Source organism: Zonotrichia leucophrys, chromosome 1A, assembly GCF_028769735.1.
Source record: "Zonotrichia leucophrys gambelii isolate GWCS_2022_RI chromosome 1A, RI_Zleu_2.0, whole genome shotgun sequence".
Lineage (NCBI taxonomy): Eukaryota > Metazoa > Chordata > Aves > Passeriformes > Passerellidae > Zonotrichia > Zonotrichia leucophrys.
The window spans coordinates 65,584,326-65,601,523 of record NC_088170.1 but is presented as its reverse complement, the minus strand read 5'-3'; the positions used below and the strand labels follow the sequence as shown (position 1 = coordinate 65,601,523).

The 17,198-nt window shown below is 40.8% G+C and overlaps 1 protein-coding gene across 2 annotated transcripts in view; it reads right to left on the bottom strand.

Moving 5' to 3' along the window:
• BEND7 (BEN domain containing 7) overlaps nt 1-17,198 on the bottom strand; it is a 47,127-nt gene that overhangs the window by 12,318 nt on the left and 17,611 nt on the right. The window contains exons 4-7 of one of the 2 annotated variants that reach the window (XM_064703012.1): nt 15,112-15,234; nt 12,400-12,665; nt 7,177-7,402; nt 2,273-2,392 (exon numbers count right to left, since the gene is read on the bottom strand). In XM_064703012.1, coding sequence (XP_064559082.1) covers nt 2,273-2,392; nt 7,177-7,402; nt 12,400-12,665; nt 15,112-15,234 — 735 coding nt within the window. Of the gene's footprint in view, nt 1-2,272; nt 2,393-7,176; nt 7,403-12,399; nt 12,666-15,111; nt 15,235-17,198 lie in introns of those variants that run through there. The other variant, XM_064703013.1, reaches the window with a different exon arrangement.

Here is a 17,198-nt window from a genome sequence, read left to right as displayed (position 1 = left end):
AAATCTTTTTTCAACATGAGAATGTTACTGCAACCAGCTGTCTGCTCCTGCCTCTCTGCTCCCATCTACTGTTTTGCTGTCACAAAGGCCTGGGAAACCTCTTTGCTCCACTGCAAGGTCAGGCTGAGCTGGCTACAGCCACCAGAGGAGATGGCAGTGGCTGGAAAGGTGCAAGAGGCCACAGTGGTGTGTTCAGCCACTCCTGACACACTGAAAACAGCATGTCTGCCTGTGGCCACATCACAGAGAAACTGGGGCACTTCAGGGATTGGCCAGTAAACAGCACACAAAAAGAGCTTTTCTACCAATCTAGGTACTGTGCTGGGGTTTTTTCAACAAATAAGCTTGAGGGGCTGCTAGGTGCACTGCTGCTCACTGTGCATCCACATAGAGGTGGACAAGTTACCTTCCCTCTGCAGCACACACAGGGGAGCCTCTCTGATTCTGGCACACTGCTCAACTTCACTTCTTTTCCTTCATAGTCTTGCTAGCTTACATACAATATCCTCTGCTTAGATTCTGCCATCCTGAGCAAGGACCAGAGATAGAGGTGGCCCCATTTGAAAAGCAAAAGCTGAATGTCATTGTCATTTTAATTAATATCCTGCAGAGGCAAGAAGGAAAGCAAATAAAAAAAGGATGAAAGAAAATAAAAATCAAAACAAAATTAGGTCAATCCTCTTTCCTGAGGGATCTTCTGCAGACAACCCAAGGACCCTCTGATCCCCACATCCTGCACTGCACCCTTCACCCTACTGTAGCCTGACATCCCACTTCCACCCTCCTGTCCTGGGGAGGCCCAAAGGCAGCTTTGGAAGGGGCAGAAAACAATCCTGTTGTACAACACCAGTAATCTGACACTGCCTTTAACAAGATTATCTCGTATCCCTCTGTCCTCCCTCCCCCAACACACAAGAAACCCTTTTTAAGGCCAGTGCTGGTTTGTTTCTCTACCCTGGGAAGCTTATGCTACTGAATAATCTGCACTTTTGTCCTCCCCCTGTGTTATTTCTGTCTCTGGGTGTTTCTCATTTTCCTCTGTCTTATGCTTTTCCCTCCTGGCATTAATAATGTTGTGGAGAATGATTTCAGATGCCAGCCTAAGTGTGTGTTTCAGAGCTGCAGCTCTGGACAGAAAAGGTTGGCCCTGTGAGACAGGGAGGTGGGGAGGACATTTCCTGTGGTCTCACTCACCACCAGGGACCACAGGGTGAGCATCCCCTGAGGAGCCATCAGGTTTCCCATCCCATGGATGCTAACAGGCACTTAATTGTGCTGATGGGCAGAAGGGAAGAGGGGACAAGGCAGGCAGCTAAATACAGGAACAGCAAAGGACTGTGTTTAAGGAGGTGGCACAAGTGAAGTGCCTCAGACAGCAGTGTCAGATATATCCAGGGCAAGAAATACAACCCTGAGAGAGCCTTAAGAAACCTGCAGGCTGAGAAAGGGGAAGTGAAGCCTCGTGTGGAGAAAGCCCCTTGTAGGACTGGAGGGATGAAGATGGGAAGGAGATTAGTTATGGTTTGTAAGGTAATTACATGTCTGCTCATCAGTAACACTGCTTTCCCAAGAACCCCACTGGGATTTCCAGGCTGCACCCTCATGGCTGGGGCTGAGGGCTCAGGAGCCAGGTGCTGTCAGGGTGAAAGCTCAGCACTGAGCTGGCTGCAGGCTGGTCCCAAGCATCCAGGTTATCCCAGCCCTGGCTGAGCAGCTTTGCTGCAAACCCTGCCTAGATTACCTGTCACTGCTGGCAAGCTGCCTCCCACGTATTGCAGAGCCTTGCTGGCACAACCAGGGTGGGTGGCTGCCTTTTCTTTTTTTGTTTTGGGTTTTTTTTTTTTTTTTTGATTCTTTCACAAGGAATGTGAGAAGACTCATCTATTCTTCCAGACACATACAGTTTAGAGGGAAAGGTCAGTTGGGTTATGTCTTAACAGTACAGTCAGTGGCTTGTCAGAATAAATAACACAGAATTAAAAAACTTCTACTTGCAACCCTGGATAGATCAGCTAATTTCTGGGAAGAAGACTTTGGATGCTAAAAGAAAGGAGACAAAATTTGAGAAACACTCAAACTTGTCTGTAGAGACAGCTCCTAAACCTGCAACCATTCCAAACCCACAAAACCTGCTAAAGTGTGAAGAGTTCTAATTTTCATAGTATGAACAAGTACAACTCTACAGTCAACAGGAAAAATACTTCTGTGGATACAAAGGCTCTAAGCTTTTAATCTTCCACTCACATGTTGTAACTCATATTTTTATACATACCTGAGCCTCTTTTTAATCGTCTTCTTGCAAGTTTAATTTGATCCTGAAGAATCTGGACCCAGTCCCTAGGACCAGGAAGTTTATCCACATGGTTAGCAGTGCAGTATTTTTCTGTAAAGACTGAAATAAAAAGATACCACATTTTTGAAATATGTCACCAAAAATGGAGAAAAGGAGATGGGAGAGGATGTTAATAAAAATATATGCAATTATTCAATTATCAAACAGAATTTTAATGGAGGATTTATTCTCACAAATGTAGGATTGTGAGACTAAAGCCCAACTCAGTGTTTCACAAATTCACCATTCAGAAGTGACTTGGCTGCATGAATATCACAGGAATGGCATCATTACTATCTATAAAAGCCTGTCCCAGAGAAATGTTCTACACCTGATGTCTTCATGAAATTCACACAAAATGATCACAGAAAAATAACAGTGTACTTAGAACTGAGTTTCAGATGTGGCAGGCACTTGTTAATGCTGGCTGCCATATGGTACAGATAGAGAACTGAAGATGTGGTCATTTGGTGGCCTCTTGGTCAGGCTCCTAAGGCTGCAGGCAAAGTCATGAAAGAGTAAAGTTCTACCACTGTGGAAATCTCCACAGTTTTTATACTGCCTAACCAGATGAAACAGAATTTATATAAAGCCACTAAAAAAAAAAAGAAAAAAAAAAGGCACTATTACTGAGAAAAAAAATACCCTACAGGTCCAATTTTGTGTTTTGTAAAAAAGGTACAGAGAGAGTCAACATTATCTTTAAATCTATATTTACAATAAACCTAACAGTGTTATACCAAAAATACAGAATTCTAAATGGAGTGAAACTGATGCAATTGATTTTCATCATGCAACTGAGAGGTATGCAAAAAATAAATAAGTGCAGAAATAGAAAAAGTATTCTTGCTGTTAGTATTGCTATTGTAAACTTGGTCAGAGGTCTCAGAGCCCAGTGCCCAATTATGACTGGCAAGCAAAGAGAGAAAGCTGGTCCCAGCTCAAGGGATTTGTAATCCTTGAGAATAAGTATCACACAAATGGGATTGGAAAATGTGCAACAAAAAAAAGACAATTTCAGTATTTTTATACACACACTTTTGAAGCAGCACTACCTGCTAAGTATAAGAGAACCAAAACTCCTGCCATGCTAAGAGCTTCACAAAACCATGGCAAGGCAGGCATCAGCAACACTTTGCTGTGCACTCTGATCTACAAGGACATCAGACCAACTGAGGGCTGCCCACAGAAGTCAACACATCCCCAGACATTCACAGTGTTTGAATTGCAACAAACATAATCTTTGTATAGATAGAAATAATCTTTCCCATCTGAATCCTTATGGTATCTGACACAATGGGCACCCGATCAATGACTTGTGACTCCTACTTAAACCAGGCAAGTGCTCAATGTGTGCTTAGAGAAATAACAACAGGGACAAAAGGAATGGGAATGCAGCAGCAAGGAGGCAGGAGAACTGGGACCTGCCCAAGAATTGGGACCTGCATTTCTAGTCCACCCAAGCTGTATGGTATTAACAGACCCTCTGCCATGGAAACATAGACTGGTTTGAATTTAAAGGGGACTTTAAAGACCATCTAGTCCAACCCCAGAGCCATAAGCAGGGACATCTTGCACTTCCTCAGATTGCTCAATGCCCTGTCCAAGCTGATCTTAAACTCTTTCAGGGCTGGAGCACCCACAGCTTCTCTGGGCAAACGGCTCCTACAGTCTCATCATTATCATAAAAAAAAGGTTTCCTAATGTCCAACTAAATGTACCCTTTTTCAGTTTAAAGCCACTGCCTCTTTGTCCTGTCACTACAGGCTCTGGTAAAATATCCATCCTCATCTTACTTACAAGCCCCTTTTATATTATTATTATATATTTATATTATATTAAAAGGCCACAATAAAGTCTGCTAGATCTTTCTCTTCTTCAGGCTGAACCACCTCCGATCTCTCAGCCTGTCTCCATAGCAGAGGTGCTCCAGCCCTCTGACCACCCTGCTGTCTCCTCTGGAATTGCTCCAACAGGTCCCTGTCCCTCCTGTGCTGGGCCCCAGAGCTGGTGCAGCTCTGCAGGTGGGGTCTCACCCCAGTGGAGCAGAAAAATCATGGCCACAGTTCCTGTGAATTTTTTGTCTACCAGTACCCCCAAGTCCTTCTCTGCAGGGCTGCTCTCAATCCCGTCATCCACCAGTCTATCCTGATACTGGGATTGCCCTGACACAGATGCAGGACCTTGCACTTGGTCTTGTTAAACACCAGGATGTCACATGGCCCATTCCTCCAGCCTGCCAAGGTCTGGATGGCATCCCTTCCCTCCTGTCAACCAAGCACACCACTCAGCCTGGTGTCCTCTGCAAAATTGCTGAGGGTGCCCTACAAACCAGTGCCTTTGTAATGGATGAAAATATTACATTGTACTGGTCCCACTATGGATCCCTAAGGGACACATCACACTTATATCTGAACACAGCTCATTGATTTCTGCAGGGAAGGATTTCACTGGCTGAATTTCTAGTCAACAAATCAAAGGAAAAAGAAGTGCTTCTGACTAGTTTTATTTTTTCATCTTTTTTCCCCATAGTTCTGAGTAGATGACTCACAAGAGAAGCTGATTGCCCAGGAGAAACACTGCAACTGATACAGTGCCACTGAATACCCAAAGTCAAAAGAGAGAATTGCTCCCTGGCTAATCATTCTGTTGCAGAAGCATTAAATTACTTTTAAGGACAGCAGTGAAAATGTTTTCAGACAGGAAGAGTGATTTTCAAGCAAACAGTCCCTCCTTTAAATTCTCTGCCCATTTTTGTCATTAATGTAGCTTTTTGTATCTCTGTCATGGAAAGGCACTGAAAGTGCCACTAAAGGATATCTGGGCACGTGGTAGAAGAATGTCCTAATGATAATAATGCAAACAACATGATGTTGTTCTTGTAGAGATTTCATACTGGCCCAGTTATTTCTTGGAATAAATGAAACCACAGTGTGTGCCAGCCCAGCTCCTTGGAGGGAAGAAGGGTGCTATTGGAGCCAGAGTGAGTGAGGACCCACAGGACATCAGACCTTGGCATCTTTACCCCATCACAGCTTTTAGGGACAGGCTTCCTTATCAGGGATCAGGCACCAGCATTTGGGCAATACTGTAAGTGCCCATAGAGATCACTGTTATGGCAGTGGTACCCAGTAGTACCATCACAGATTAAATTTTTCTGTTGGAACTACAAGTCCCTTCTTTCTTCTCTTAAACTCAAGGGAAGAGGTTAAGCCAAGCCTCAGAATTTGCTCCACTAGTACAATCTTAGCTACTGAGAAACATCACTCTCTGCAGTGTGTACCAGCTGCTATTTTAGTAGTCCTGTTGCATTTACTGTAAAACATTTATCAAGTGCTGTTCAAATTAGAGTGGGATTTTTTTTGAAGTAATTTTGAACTCCTCTTTCTTTCATTTAACTTATTTATTAAAGCTTTTAAGAAACAATGAGATAGAGAGAATTCAGACAGATTTTTGCAGATTACTGAGCTCAAGAAAAGAAGGTACAAAACAGTGTTTGTGATTTAAACCTAAATACAAGCATAACTAAGAAAATCTGTCAGCTGCTCTCTAAGATATATTAGGACAATGACAGGCAGAGCACACACTTTGCTGCAGAACTGCACACTTGAGAGGGTCCTCTGAAGGCCTCCATGCCCAGCCTGCTGCTCAAAGCATGGCCAATGCTCTGGCCTGTGCCCAGTCACATTTTGAGTATTTCCAGGGGTGGAGGTCCTGCAGCCCCTCTAAGCCCCTACTGCACTGCTCCACCCTTATGCTGAAAATGTTTCTCCTTATCAAATTGCAATTTTCCACGTGTTCAGTGCCTCTTGTGCCTCTGAGAAGGGTCTGACTCCACTTGTCCACACCATCCCATTAGGTAGCTGTGAACAGCAGTAAGGTTTCCCCTGAATCATCCTCTCTGCAGTTCTCTCAGCCTGCCCTCATTTGATACTGAAGCAGGGAACTGGTGAAGTCCTAAGTCTTTGTGGTCCCTCCACTGGCCTCAAGCCAGTTTGTCAATGCCTTTCTTTCATTGGGAGAGGGGCCCAAAAGTTGGCAGAAGATTTTCCTGCCTCCTTTTGCTGCCAATGGACTCAGAGAAGCTCTTCTTATTGCCCTGTGTCTCCTAAGTTAGCAATCTGTACCTGAGAACAAGTCACAGCCTTTAAAATAAGCTCCACTCTTAGAGCTTATTTTTGGCCTGTCTTTTGGTAATGTGGGTATTGTCCCTACAATATCAGATTTCAAAATAGAATCTAGTTCAGAAACTCTGGCCTAATAATATCAGCTCTTTATATGCTGTCATCACAGAGTTTGAAGGAACATGTGCTCTTCTGGAAGCTAGATAGCAGTGACTGCTAGGAAAAATCAACCAGCAAAAGGTGCTCACACCAAGAAATCTGCTCCCCCAACAGGAGACCACTGCACTTATGAGCATCAAACTAATCTCATGCCAGTATTATCTTCCTCCATCTCTCTCCAATCCAGCCACCAACTACTGAAAAATTTACAGAGCAGACACAGTCAAATAAAGTGCAAGACTCAGAACCTTGACTGAAGTGTATCAGTTACACTGTCATTATGTTTTCAAGATTTCTTTGCATCTCTGATATCTGGGGGGAAAAAATAATTATCTTACATGAACACTGAGTTTCCAACCTTAGAGCCTGACTTCAGAAACCAGGATCACTGGCTTAAAATTAACACAAACTGTCCCTGTAGAAGCTATTTTTAACAAGTGAATGAAAGGGAATAAAAATAAGACTGCATATTTTAATAGACCTCACACACGTCAGAAATTCTAATCCCCTTAGCTGAGAATATGTTCTAATTACACATAGGAAAGAAAGCAGAAAACATACCTTTTATTGCACCCACAATATTTTGGTCTAGTCCTTTCCGGTTGTCATTGAGCCCTCTTTTCCTTTTGCCATTTGGTAAAGAATTAGCCAAAGTCTTGTCATCAAAAAATGCACAGACCAGCTTCCTAAAGAGCAGACTTCCTGAGCGAGTGTAGTTTGATAGTATAGAGTCCAGCTGTGATTTTGGCATGAAGACATCAAAGCCTTCTGCAAGTTGCACTTCTGGCTACCAAAAGAATACAAATGTTTTAATTAAACGAGCATTCAAAGACATTATTTTACTTCAATCATGCATCTGGTGAGACTTTACAATCACTTCATCAAACCATCAATCTTTTCTCAGCTATTCAGGGCCACAGCAGCCTAATTCATTGAAATCAAACCCCATCAGTGAATAAGCACCTTAAAAGGCAAATCAAACAATCACACTCCTTGTCTAATGTCTGTGAAAGTTAACAACTACTGACATCATTTCTAGGCATACAGCTCACAAAAGGACAGGAGATACCTTTCAATGTTGGGTAATAACAGCAAAGCACAGGATCATCACAGAGCAGTGCTCCAAAGTGATGCTTTTTGAACATTTATCCAACCATTTAATGGACTTGTTTCCCTGCCAAATGCTGTGAACAAGTGTGCTGTGGGGCAGCCAGGCACTTCCAAGAAGCACAAATGCAGGGATTCTGGCCCAATCCATGTGGCTTCCCAAGAGGGCTTCCAGCAAAGACATGGCCCACATTGAGTATCAGCACAGGATGAGTTTGAGGCTGCCCCTGGAGCCAGCACTTGCTGAGCATCCATTTGTCCCTCCTTTTCACAGTCCCAAAATGCATGTTTAGAAGAGGTTGATGTTAGACAGACAGTTTATTTCAGTACAAAAATCCTCAACAGTGAACACTTAAATCACAGGGATTTAAGTGAATGCCAAGGTGAAATGGAGGGGAAGAAGAGAAAAGAAAATCATGCTGTATTTCACAAGAGTCTTCTCTCAAGTACACTGAGGGTCAAAATAGACAAAGGCCTGTGAGGAAGTCCCCTTACCAAGAGTCTTTTTGCTGCCCCTGCCTGTACATATCAGAAATTACATGAGGAGCATTTGCAAATTTTCTTCTGTGAGTACCATACAATGCTTATGGTAAGATTTCTTCACAGAAAAATTATATATCTAGAAAACACATTGGAAATAAATGAAAATTTTGAAAATACTGTTTAGAAGTTGGCAAGGAGGTAAAACAATAAGTGATCATGATGTGAGGAAATAAACCAACATTACAGCCTTGCCCTTTTTTTGTCTTACATGAAATATATTCAGCAATGATGATGCATTTTCAGAGAAGTTTACAGAGCAAGAGCAAATGCCATCTCTCATCATATCACCTATGAACATCTTGAGTCTAGACAGAAGAAAGGGCTGCAGTCTAAGAACAATTTGGCGGTGTAATTCTTTTCCCATGGATTTCTAAATATCAGTAAGGAGAATGTTTCAGCAAGTAGAGTATTTCCAAAGCATGTACTGTCATGGGATATGGATGTGTACTGTGAGATAAAACTGAAGATTACCATGCTTTGGGAAGCCAGGATGAAGAATCTTAAAATATGGAGATAACAACAACAGCAACAAAAAATTATAAGCATGTAGTTCCTCAGCTTGTTCTGGATGAAAATTTGGATTTTTACCTCAAGAACTTTGAAAATGCTGGATCCAGTAACAGTCAGTTACTGACATTTGACAATATTCAAATGTAGGTGGGTTTTTAATATGTTACTTCTAAACTTCTGGTGATAGAAAAGATTTTCAAGAGTAAATAAATGTGGGCCAAGTTCACAACTTGGGAAAAATTCTACTTCATGTAAATCAAAACCCAGAATGCAGCTGACATGGTGATGAAGGATATTCTGTTTCTTGTGATAGCCATCTAAGATGACCTCAATGATTCAGACACTCAGGGCAGAGAAATTATAGAGCCACAGGAAAGTTTAGGTGGGAAAAAGCCTTAAAGATCATTAAGTCCAGCTATTAAGCCACCACTAAAGCATGTGCCCAAGTGCCACATTTACATATCTTTCAAATACCTCCAGGGATGGTGACTGTCACCCTTCCCCAGGCAGCCTGTTCCAGTGCTTGACAACCATTTTGGGGAAGAAATTTTTCCCAATTTCCAAAATAAACCTTCTGTGGTGCAACTTGAGGCCTTTTCCTCTTGTCATTTCACTTGTTAGTTGGGAGAAGAGACTGACACCCATCTGGCTACACCTTCCTGTCAGGGAGTTGCTGAGAGTGATAAGGTCCCTGTGAGTGTCCTTTTTTCCAGGATAAATATCCCAGCTCCATTGCCCTTCCCTGGACATGCTCCAGACCCTCAGTGTCTCTGTTGTGAGGAGCCCAAAACTGACACCAGGATTTGAGGTGAGGCCTCACCAGTGCTGAGTATGGAGGGACAGTCACTGCCTTGGTCCTGCTGGCCACACTATGGCTGCTACCCTCACCAAAAGCTGTTCCTGTGGTACCTTTTCTGAAATCTCCTACTTAAAACCCAAAAAGCCAGAAGGATCATGAGGCCCTGCTATTATCTTCTCTATTTACTGAAAAATTGAGTCTTCTTTTCTTTCTCTTCTTTCTTCCTTCTCTCTCTCTTTCTCTTCTCTCTCTTTCTTCTTCTCTCTCTTCTTTCTTCTCTCTCTTCTCTCTCTTTCTTCCTTTTCTTCTCTCTCTTCTTCTCTCTCTCCTCTCCTCTCTCCTCTCCCTCTCCTCTCCTCTCCCTCTCCTCCCTCTTCCTCCCTTCCCTCGTTTCCCTCTTCCCTGGTTTTACCTTAGAACACCTGCATTACACTTTGGCCACTCTACAACAGAGCTGTAAAATACATTTCAAACCTTACCATTCTACCAGTGTGAAGGAGTCAGTATTATTTTAGTTTTGATTGTTTTATTCTTACTATAGGGATTGATTTGTTTATAAGTGAACCAGTTTGGAGGCAAAACTATGATTTATTCTTGCTTTCCTTTAGTAGTTAGCTATTCTTCAATCAAAGACAATCAGTAACCATTTGAATTTCATGATCACTCTGAATGTAATTTCTCAAAGAAAAAGCACTTATTAATAGATAATGATCATGGCAAAAGGAACTGGAGGGTAAACTATTTGTGAACAACAAAATAAAGAAGACCTGAATGCTAAAGGCTTTTGCTGTGCTAAAATGAGCAGGGAGTGAATGAGATTTAATCCTAGATATTTTAGTAGGTTGTAATATGTAGATTAAAAATGATTAGGTTATAAATGAAATATTACAACTGTAAAACAAACACAAGTTCAACTAAGAGTTGCAATCAGATCATTGCATTTAAAAAGCAGATTCTCTGATCCATGGTCCAGATTGAGGGTTTGTCTCACCAAGACATTTCCCACCCCTGTAAGTAGCACTATTTCATCTCAGCAGGTCTGGACTAATTGCACTGGTTTTGGCAGCCCTGATTTCATACCCATTAAACTTGGATTCTTCTTAAAGTTCAATAAATGTTGGCAAAATAGCAGTGGCAGCAGTGGTGATGTATGACACAGCACACACTACAGACAACCTGTGGAATATTCTCAAGGGAACATTCATTTAATGTGCTTTGTAAGATGTCTTTCAGGGTTTTTCAGGCACACAGACACGCTGGTTGTGACCACACCAGAGATACTCATAAAAAGGTAGAAAAAGATAATGCTGCCATTCGTTCTCAAAGAAGTGACTTTCTTAAACCTTCTCAAAATATTTAAGGTCACATTTTATTTTTGCATTAAATAGATCTGTTTTCAGAACTCATATGTTTTCTTTCTAAGGACAAAACAAAATCAATTTGTTTGTCTCAAGGTTCTGGCTCTGTAAATTTAGTCAAACAACTGTTGTGGCAAGCAAGGGCTCAAGCATGGAAGGACAGATGAAGACCTGATTTATGAGCCAAATGTTTTCTCTTTTCTTTCCTTAGGTCAAACTGGCAACTACAAAGAACCGTGTCCAGCGATGAAACACATTCATAAAGCCAAATTAAATTCCATTGCAAGCACAAAACTGTTTTCAAAACCGTGTTTCAAGCTGACAAGAGTGCCACAAGCAAAGAAAAATTATATGCACAAATTGCATGCTGGAGATAAATTACCAGTCCTCCCCAAACCTTTACCTCAAACATTATTAAGCTCAGTACTACAAAAGGAAACCCTCTGAAAAAAGCATCAAACTAGTTACTCTGTATCACTACACTGACTCTGTGGCATGAGACTGCAACCTAATTAGTGGTGTGGCTTGCATCTCTGTAACTGAATTATCCTGACTGCTCTTTTTTATTATTAGTTCCCTCTTCCAGAAGGATTGAATATTATCTGCTGCATTGTTTTCATTTACGCTTATTGATACGGAATTTAATTATGTTTTTCTAGCTCATAGTACTTAGGAAATTGGAAAGAGCCTGCTCAAAATTAAAAATATATTAGAGAAATTAATGAGCAGTTTACTTGTCAGTGAACTGGTTTGGATGACATCAATTTGGTCATTAAACAAAGCCAATCATCCACCAATACATGGAATTTCTATCAGTGTGTACATGAATCAGGAAAACATGCTTACTGCAATTTTCTATGGGAAATGTGCACATTCTGAGAGTGGCAAATTTTGGCCATTTTAGTCACACTGACATCATCAACAGTGCTGAGGCCCTACTACAGCACACACAGCAATCAAGACCAAAGGACCCAATTCAGCAAAGACTGGATATGAATTTTTCTAGAGATGAAGAGTCTCCCAAAGTCAGCAGGGCCAGAAAAGCAGGAAAGCACATAAATTCTCCTTGGCAGGATAAAGACCCATGTGTGGACTACATGGGCTCATCAGCAATGATGGGGCTGTGAATGCTTTACACACCTTGCACTTTTCATGGCTCCTCATCTCAACTGTGGCTCTTGGCATTGGGAGAGATGAAGAACAAGTTTCCACTGAAAGCTCAAAAAACAGGAGCCTTGAACTCAAGGAGAAACTTCATTCTTATAAAAGTTGTAAAAAAAGACCCAAAACTCTGTAATGAGCACTCCCCACATGTAACCCTAACATCTCCATTCACTCCTACCCAAGATTTGCTTGTTCAGTCTAACAAAATATGGGAAGATGCATCAATGTGACTCGAGTACTGATCTCCTGAATGAGTCAGTATTTCAAAATCTTACAATCCTGCATATTAAAATTTTAACTTACATCTGATGAAGCTGATTCAAGGATAATTCCAAACCCTGAAAGAGGGGTCTCTGGCTTCAGGGGGGGTTCAACTGCTGGCAGACTCGATGGTTCTGAGTTTGCTGGCAGCCTCTTCTCATTCTCTGGAGAGCTGGGTTTCTTATTTGTGGAAACTGCTTCAACAACTTTGAGGGGTAGTTTTCTCTTTTTATTTCTCTTTCTTGATATTGTTGACTTCTGTGCACAAATCAGAGGAACGGGAGGCTGCTGTCTGTTTTGAGTCCCAACTGAATGAAAGAAATTAGTGAATTAATTTTAGAGACAAAAGCCCACAAATATCCACACAGATGAACCATTAAACTACTGACTCACTGAACTTATTTTCTAGATAAGTGATGTGATTTTCAGGGCTGCTGGTGCATGGGAAACAAATAAGTTTTATCACCTTTGCATAATTTTCCAATCTGTCCAATGGGGATAATGACAGTGAGCTCTGTGGTGAGGCTTTTCAGGGCATACTGATGAACAATATTTTAAGGAAATTAGGCATACAATTCTTTTTCCTAGTGACCACTGGATGGCTGGTGACATGAAGCACTTAAGTGATGATTAATTTGTGTGTCCTCTGAATGACTGAGAATTTCACTCTTTGAGGATCTCTTCCTGATAAAGTAAGATAATACAAGTGCTAATGCAATTACAGTTATTTTTATGACAGTGGTCTCCAAGTTAATTAGCTCAGCAAGAACATTTCAAGTACCATTATGTCAAGAATGAGTGAAAACACTATTCAATAGTTTAATTTCTGAGGGAAAAATAAGTAACCCAAAATTCCATCAGTTTGTTTTGCTCATACACAAAAGCTGACATGTATTACCTCTGAAATATAAGAAACCATATTTTACATTTATCAATATTTTGCATTTTCCAGTGTTCACAATCATTTGTATAAATTAAGGCACCAATCCTGAACTTGTACCAATATGAACAAGCCCTCCAGAAGAATGCTATCAAGATACCATTATGTGTATGGATAAATCACTAAGATCAAGGTCAAAACAAAGAAAAAGCCACAACTGCTCTACATGCAAATCAAACACATTCAAGATATGAGCAAGCTACAAAAAGTCCTCATCTACAAAGCTTCAGGAAGAAAATAAACCTCAGACTATTGTTTATTAAAATATTTCTGGAATATTTAATTTCTGGCAAGGATTTACAAGACTGTGATGTGTAGTTTATAATTAAGACAGTAGGGTGTCTGAATACTAAAATAAATTATTACACTTTCACTTACAGGTTTGAATTTTAGGGTTTTTTTCTTTTAGCAACAAAAATACCAAATGATTTTTTTCTCTGCAAAACCTTAATTTCAGAAAATATGAAGTATTCCAAGTGAATCAAAAGATTCATGAATTAACAAAGGTACTTACTCTGTAGATACATAATAAATAAGCAATGTTCTGCTACTGAGGAGTCAGCTCTTTTGGCATAGACCCCAGTTTTCTAACTCTCACTCACAAGCCATTTTTCAATCACCCATGTGATTTCAATGACATAAATTGGTGTGATTGCATTAAAAAATCCCATGTACCAGCAAAAATTGTAAAACTGGGCTTTGGTGTACTTCTTTGTAAGCTGATGACTTCTAGAAAAGCATTTTTATGTGTGCCAACCGATATTACAAAACCTGTCTGATCGTTCCCATCACTCACTCAAACATTATACACCGTGGAGACAAGGAGTTTAGTCAGCCCTCCACTCCACCCATCTTTCAGTTAATTACTCAACACTCCCTTTTCTTACAGAGCTCTTACCCAGCCTCTCCACAAGAGAAGGCTCCATGGCTCCAGTCCCCTTCATTCATGCTGGATGGGCAAGTCAGCTGACAAAATCTCCAACATCTCTACCTCCTCATTAGTATTAACATTAATTTTTAGGTAGCACAGAGCCTGCAGCTTCACATCAGCCTATGATGACTTAACTCTACCTTACCACGTCCTCATTATCTTGCTGGCTCAACTACTCCTCTGGCTCTGCACTGTTCTGTTTCAGCTCCCAACCTAGGAGAAAACTGGACACAGTAATTTTCCCCAGTGAACAAATTATTGCTGGTATACACACTAAAAGCTGGGACTTCACAGCCAGAGGAAGGGTGGAGGCCACAACATGCAGCAGCTAGCTCAGCTGAGACTACCACAGAGCTAAAAGAGGTTTGAATGAACAACTATTTGATAACTTCCAGCTACCTTCAAATTTTATTTTTCTTACCCCTAAGATTGGTGAAATGGTAAGCAGAACACAGGTGAGGTAGCATTTGGCACCCCTGAATCAATACACTGTGAAAACAAAGTGGGCATATTGACCTCTCCACTCAGCTCTCATGATGTATATGATCACATTAATTTTATTTTCAATTTAGCCTTAAAAGGCTAAAGAGAAAATCCCATATTTCAGGTAAGGATCTGAAAATTAGAACTTGCAATTCCAAGAAACCTGTGAAAATCTGACTTTGACTGGTATGTAGGAGAGCAGGAAGCAATCCAGGTTTTCCTGAGAGCCCACACAGACTTTAATCCCCTGGACCATTCCCTAACAGGAAGATCACAGAATCACAGAACAGTTTGAGTTTGGAAGGGTTTCCAAAGACCCTTCCAACACCCCTGCATCAAGCTGGGCCATCCTCAACTCAATGCTTGCACAGGTTTGGACATGTGGGACTGGTCACTGTACCTGCTTGCAGCTGCATCAATTTTCTCATGGTCTTGAGCTCCTGAAGAATGGCCTGCAGGGTTGACTGGCAATTACACGTACAGCAGTTTGGTCCAACTGATGAATTCACCATTGGAATTTCTCCTGAAACAGAGTGGAATGAAATGGGTGAGATGTAAGCCACACAAAATCACCCAGACAACAACTGGCAGGTGTTTGAAGCTATGATCAATATATCAGATTGTAAAATCAGATCAAAAGCATGACAGGAAGTAATTTTCAACATGATTCCTTTTAAGAGGAAAGGATCACTGGTTTTTACTCAATTACTAATATGTGCAATTATACTGAGTTGGGATGCAATGTTACATGGGCTGGAGAAGACTGCTCAGAGTGTGAATATAATGCACTCCTCACAGCAGGGCTTTCTATTGTCAGGCTGCTTCATCTTGAATAACAAAAGCACCAAACCTCATTACAAATATACTTATTTTATCACACACACATAAAAAAGCCCAGCTCCTGCAACAGCCTTACAAAGAATGAAGACAGTCTGTGCAATAAAGGTTTGTGCTGTACATAAAATGAGGGTCTAGGAATTTTTAAACTGCTTGAATCTTACAGGTGATTCTTTACCGTGTGAAGAAGAGAGAATGAAAATAAAATACCCTACTTGGAGAAAAAAACCCCAAACAACAGAACAGAAAAGAACCACATGAAAGGTTTCAAATCTGCTCTTCTATTTGCTAGGGTGGGATTGTTTTCTATGATGTTTTCCACCACTGTGACCTACAAGATGGCATTTCCAGAGTTTCCCTTTGAAAATTAATATAGTAGTTCAAGAGATTCCTTTTCTCTAGTAATTCTTATTAGTGTTTAACTGAACTCACATAGTTCTAGTTCTAGGCCCTCAGCAGTGCTTTTATTACTGCTTTACTTTCCAGAAATTTTACATTTTTTGTTCTGAATTAGAACAGGCTGTAACAGCTGAGGGATTTCAAACTTTGCAGGATAGTTGTATCCTGCACTTTAGCTTCAGACAGCTGTATCCCTAGACAGCTATCCCTAGCTGCAAATAAAAATTTCAAAATTCAACAAAACACCTAACAGTATCTGGTTGAAGCTGAGGCTAGATGGGATGCACTTCCTTTCCTTTCCAAATATCCTTACAATGATTTAAATTGGTGGCTATTTTACTGCCCAAGCCTGCAGGAGGAGGGATGAGCATTTCATGAAGATAGGTACAAATGCACCTAACAAAACAACCTCACTTGGTGTCACATGTGGACTTCAGCCAGAGTATTTCCCTTTTTCTTCTGCAGCCTGACACTTACCAGGTGCCCTTTAATCATTACCTAGCTAAAGTGAACAGAAGCAATTCATTTAATCTCCACTTATAAATCTTCACATTTTTCATTATTACTTCTGCTTTCCTCTGAAGCCAAACCAGGTTATTAAAACCTTTTCAGGTTTGGGTTGTGTTCTTTCATCAGAGACCCCTGATGTCAGACCCACACAGATCCCCTGACTTTAATCCTCATTTGAAATAACTGAAAATTTGGCCACCCCAGGCACTTTTCTCTGCCTCCTTCCATACAATCCCTCAGACCTGAAGCAACATCTCTCAGACTTGAGCAAACTCCTGGTCCCACTCCAAAGGTGAGCTGCTTGTAAAGCTAAACTAATGCATCACTTAAAGACAGCTGGCATCTTCTGGGTGTCACACTCCTCTTTTCCTCCAATATTTAGATACTCCACACTCCTGCAATTACAAATTTTGGTACTTTAAAATATACATAGATAAAATCTGTTAAAATTGTATTAAGATAAATGGAGTAGTTTACAAAATCCCTGCAAATCTAGAAAATGCAATAGAACCACTGGCTTCATCTCTCAAAGGTTTCAGCTGCAAATAAAATTATTTTTATACTAAGAAGTTACTTGGAAAACAGGCTGAGAATCTCAAAATGAAACAAAAAGGCTTCTGACTCAGCAGGACTCTGCCTAGTTTGATCTCACCCTTCTTTGTACACAGTCTATTCATTGGAAGTTCCTTGGGGCATGGATGAGATTTTACCTTTTCAATGGTCCATAAAATGTTTAGCCCA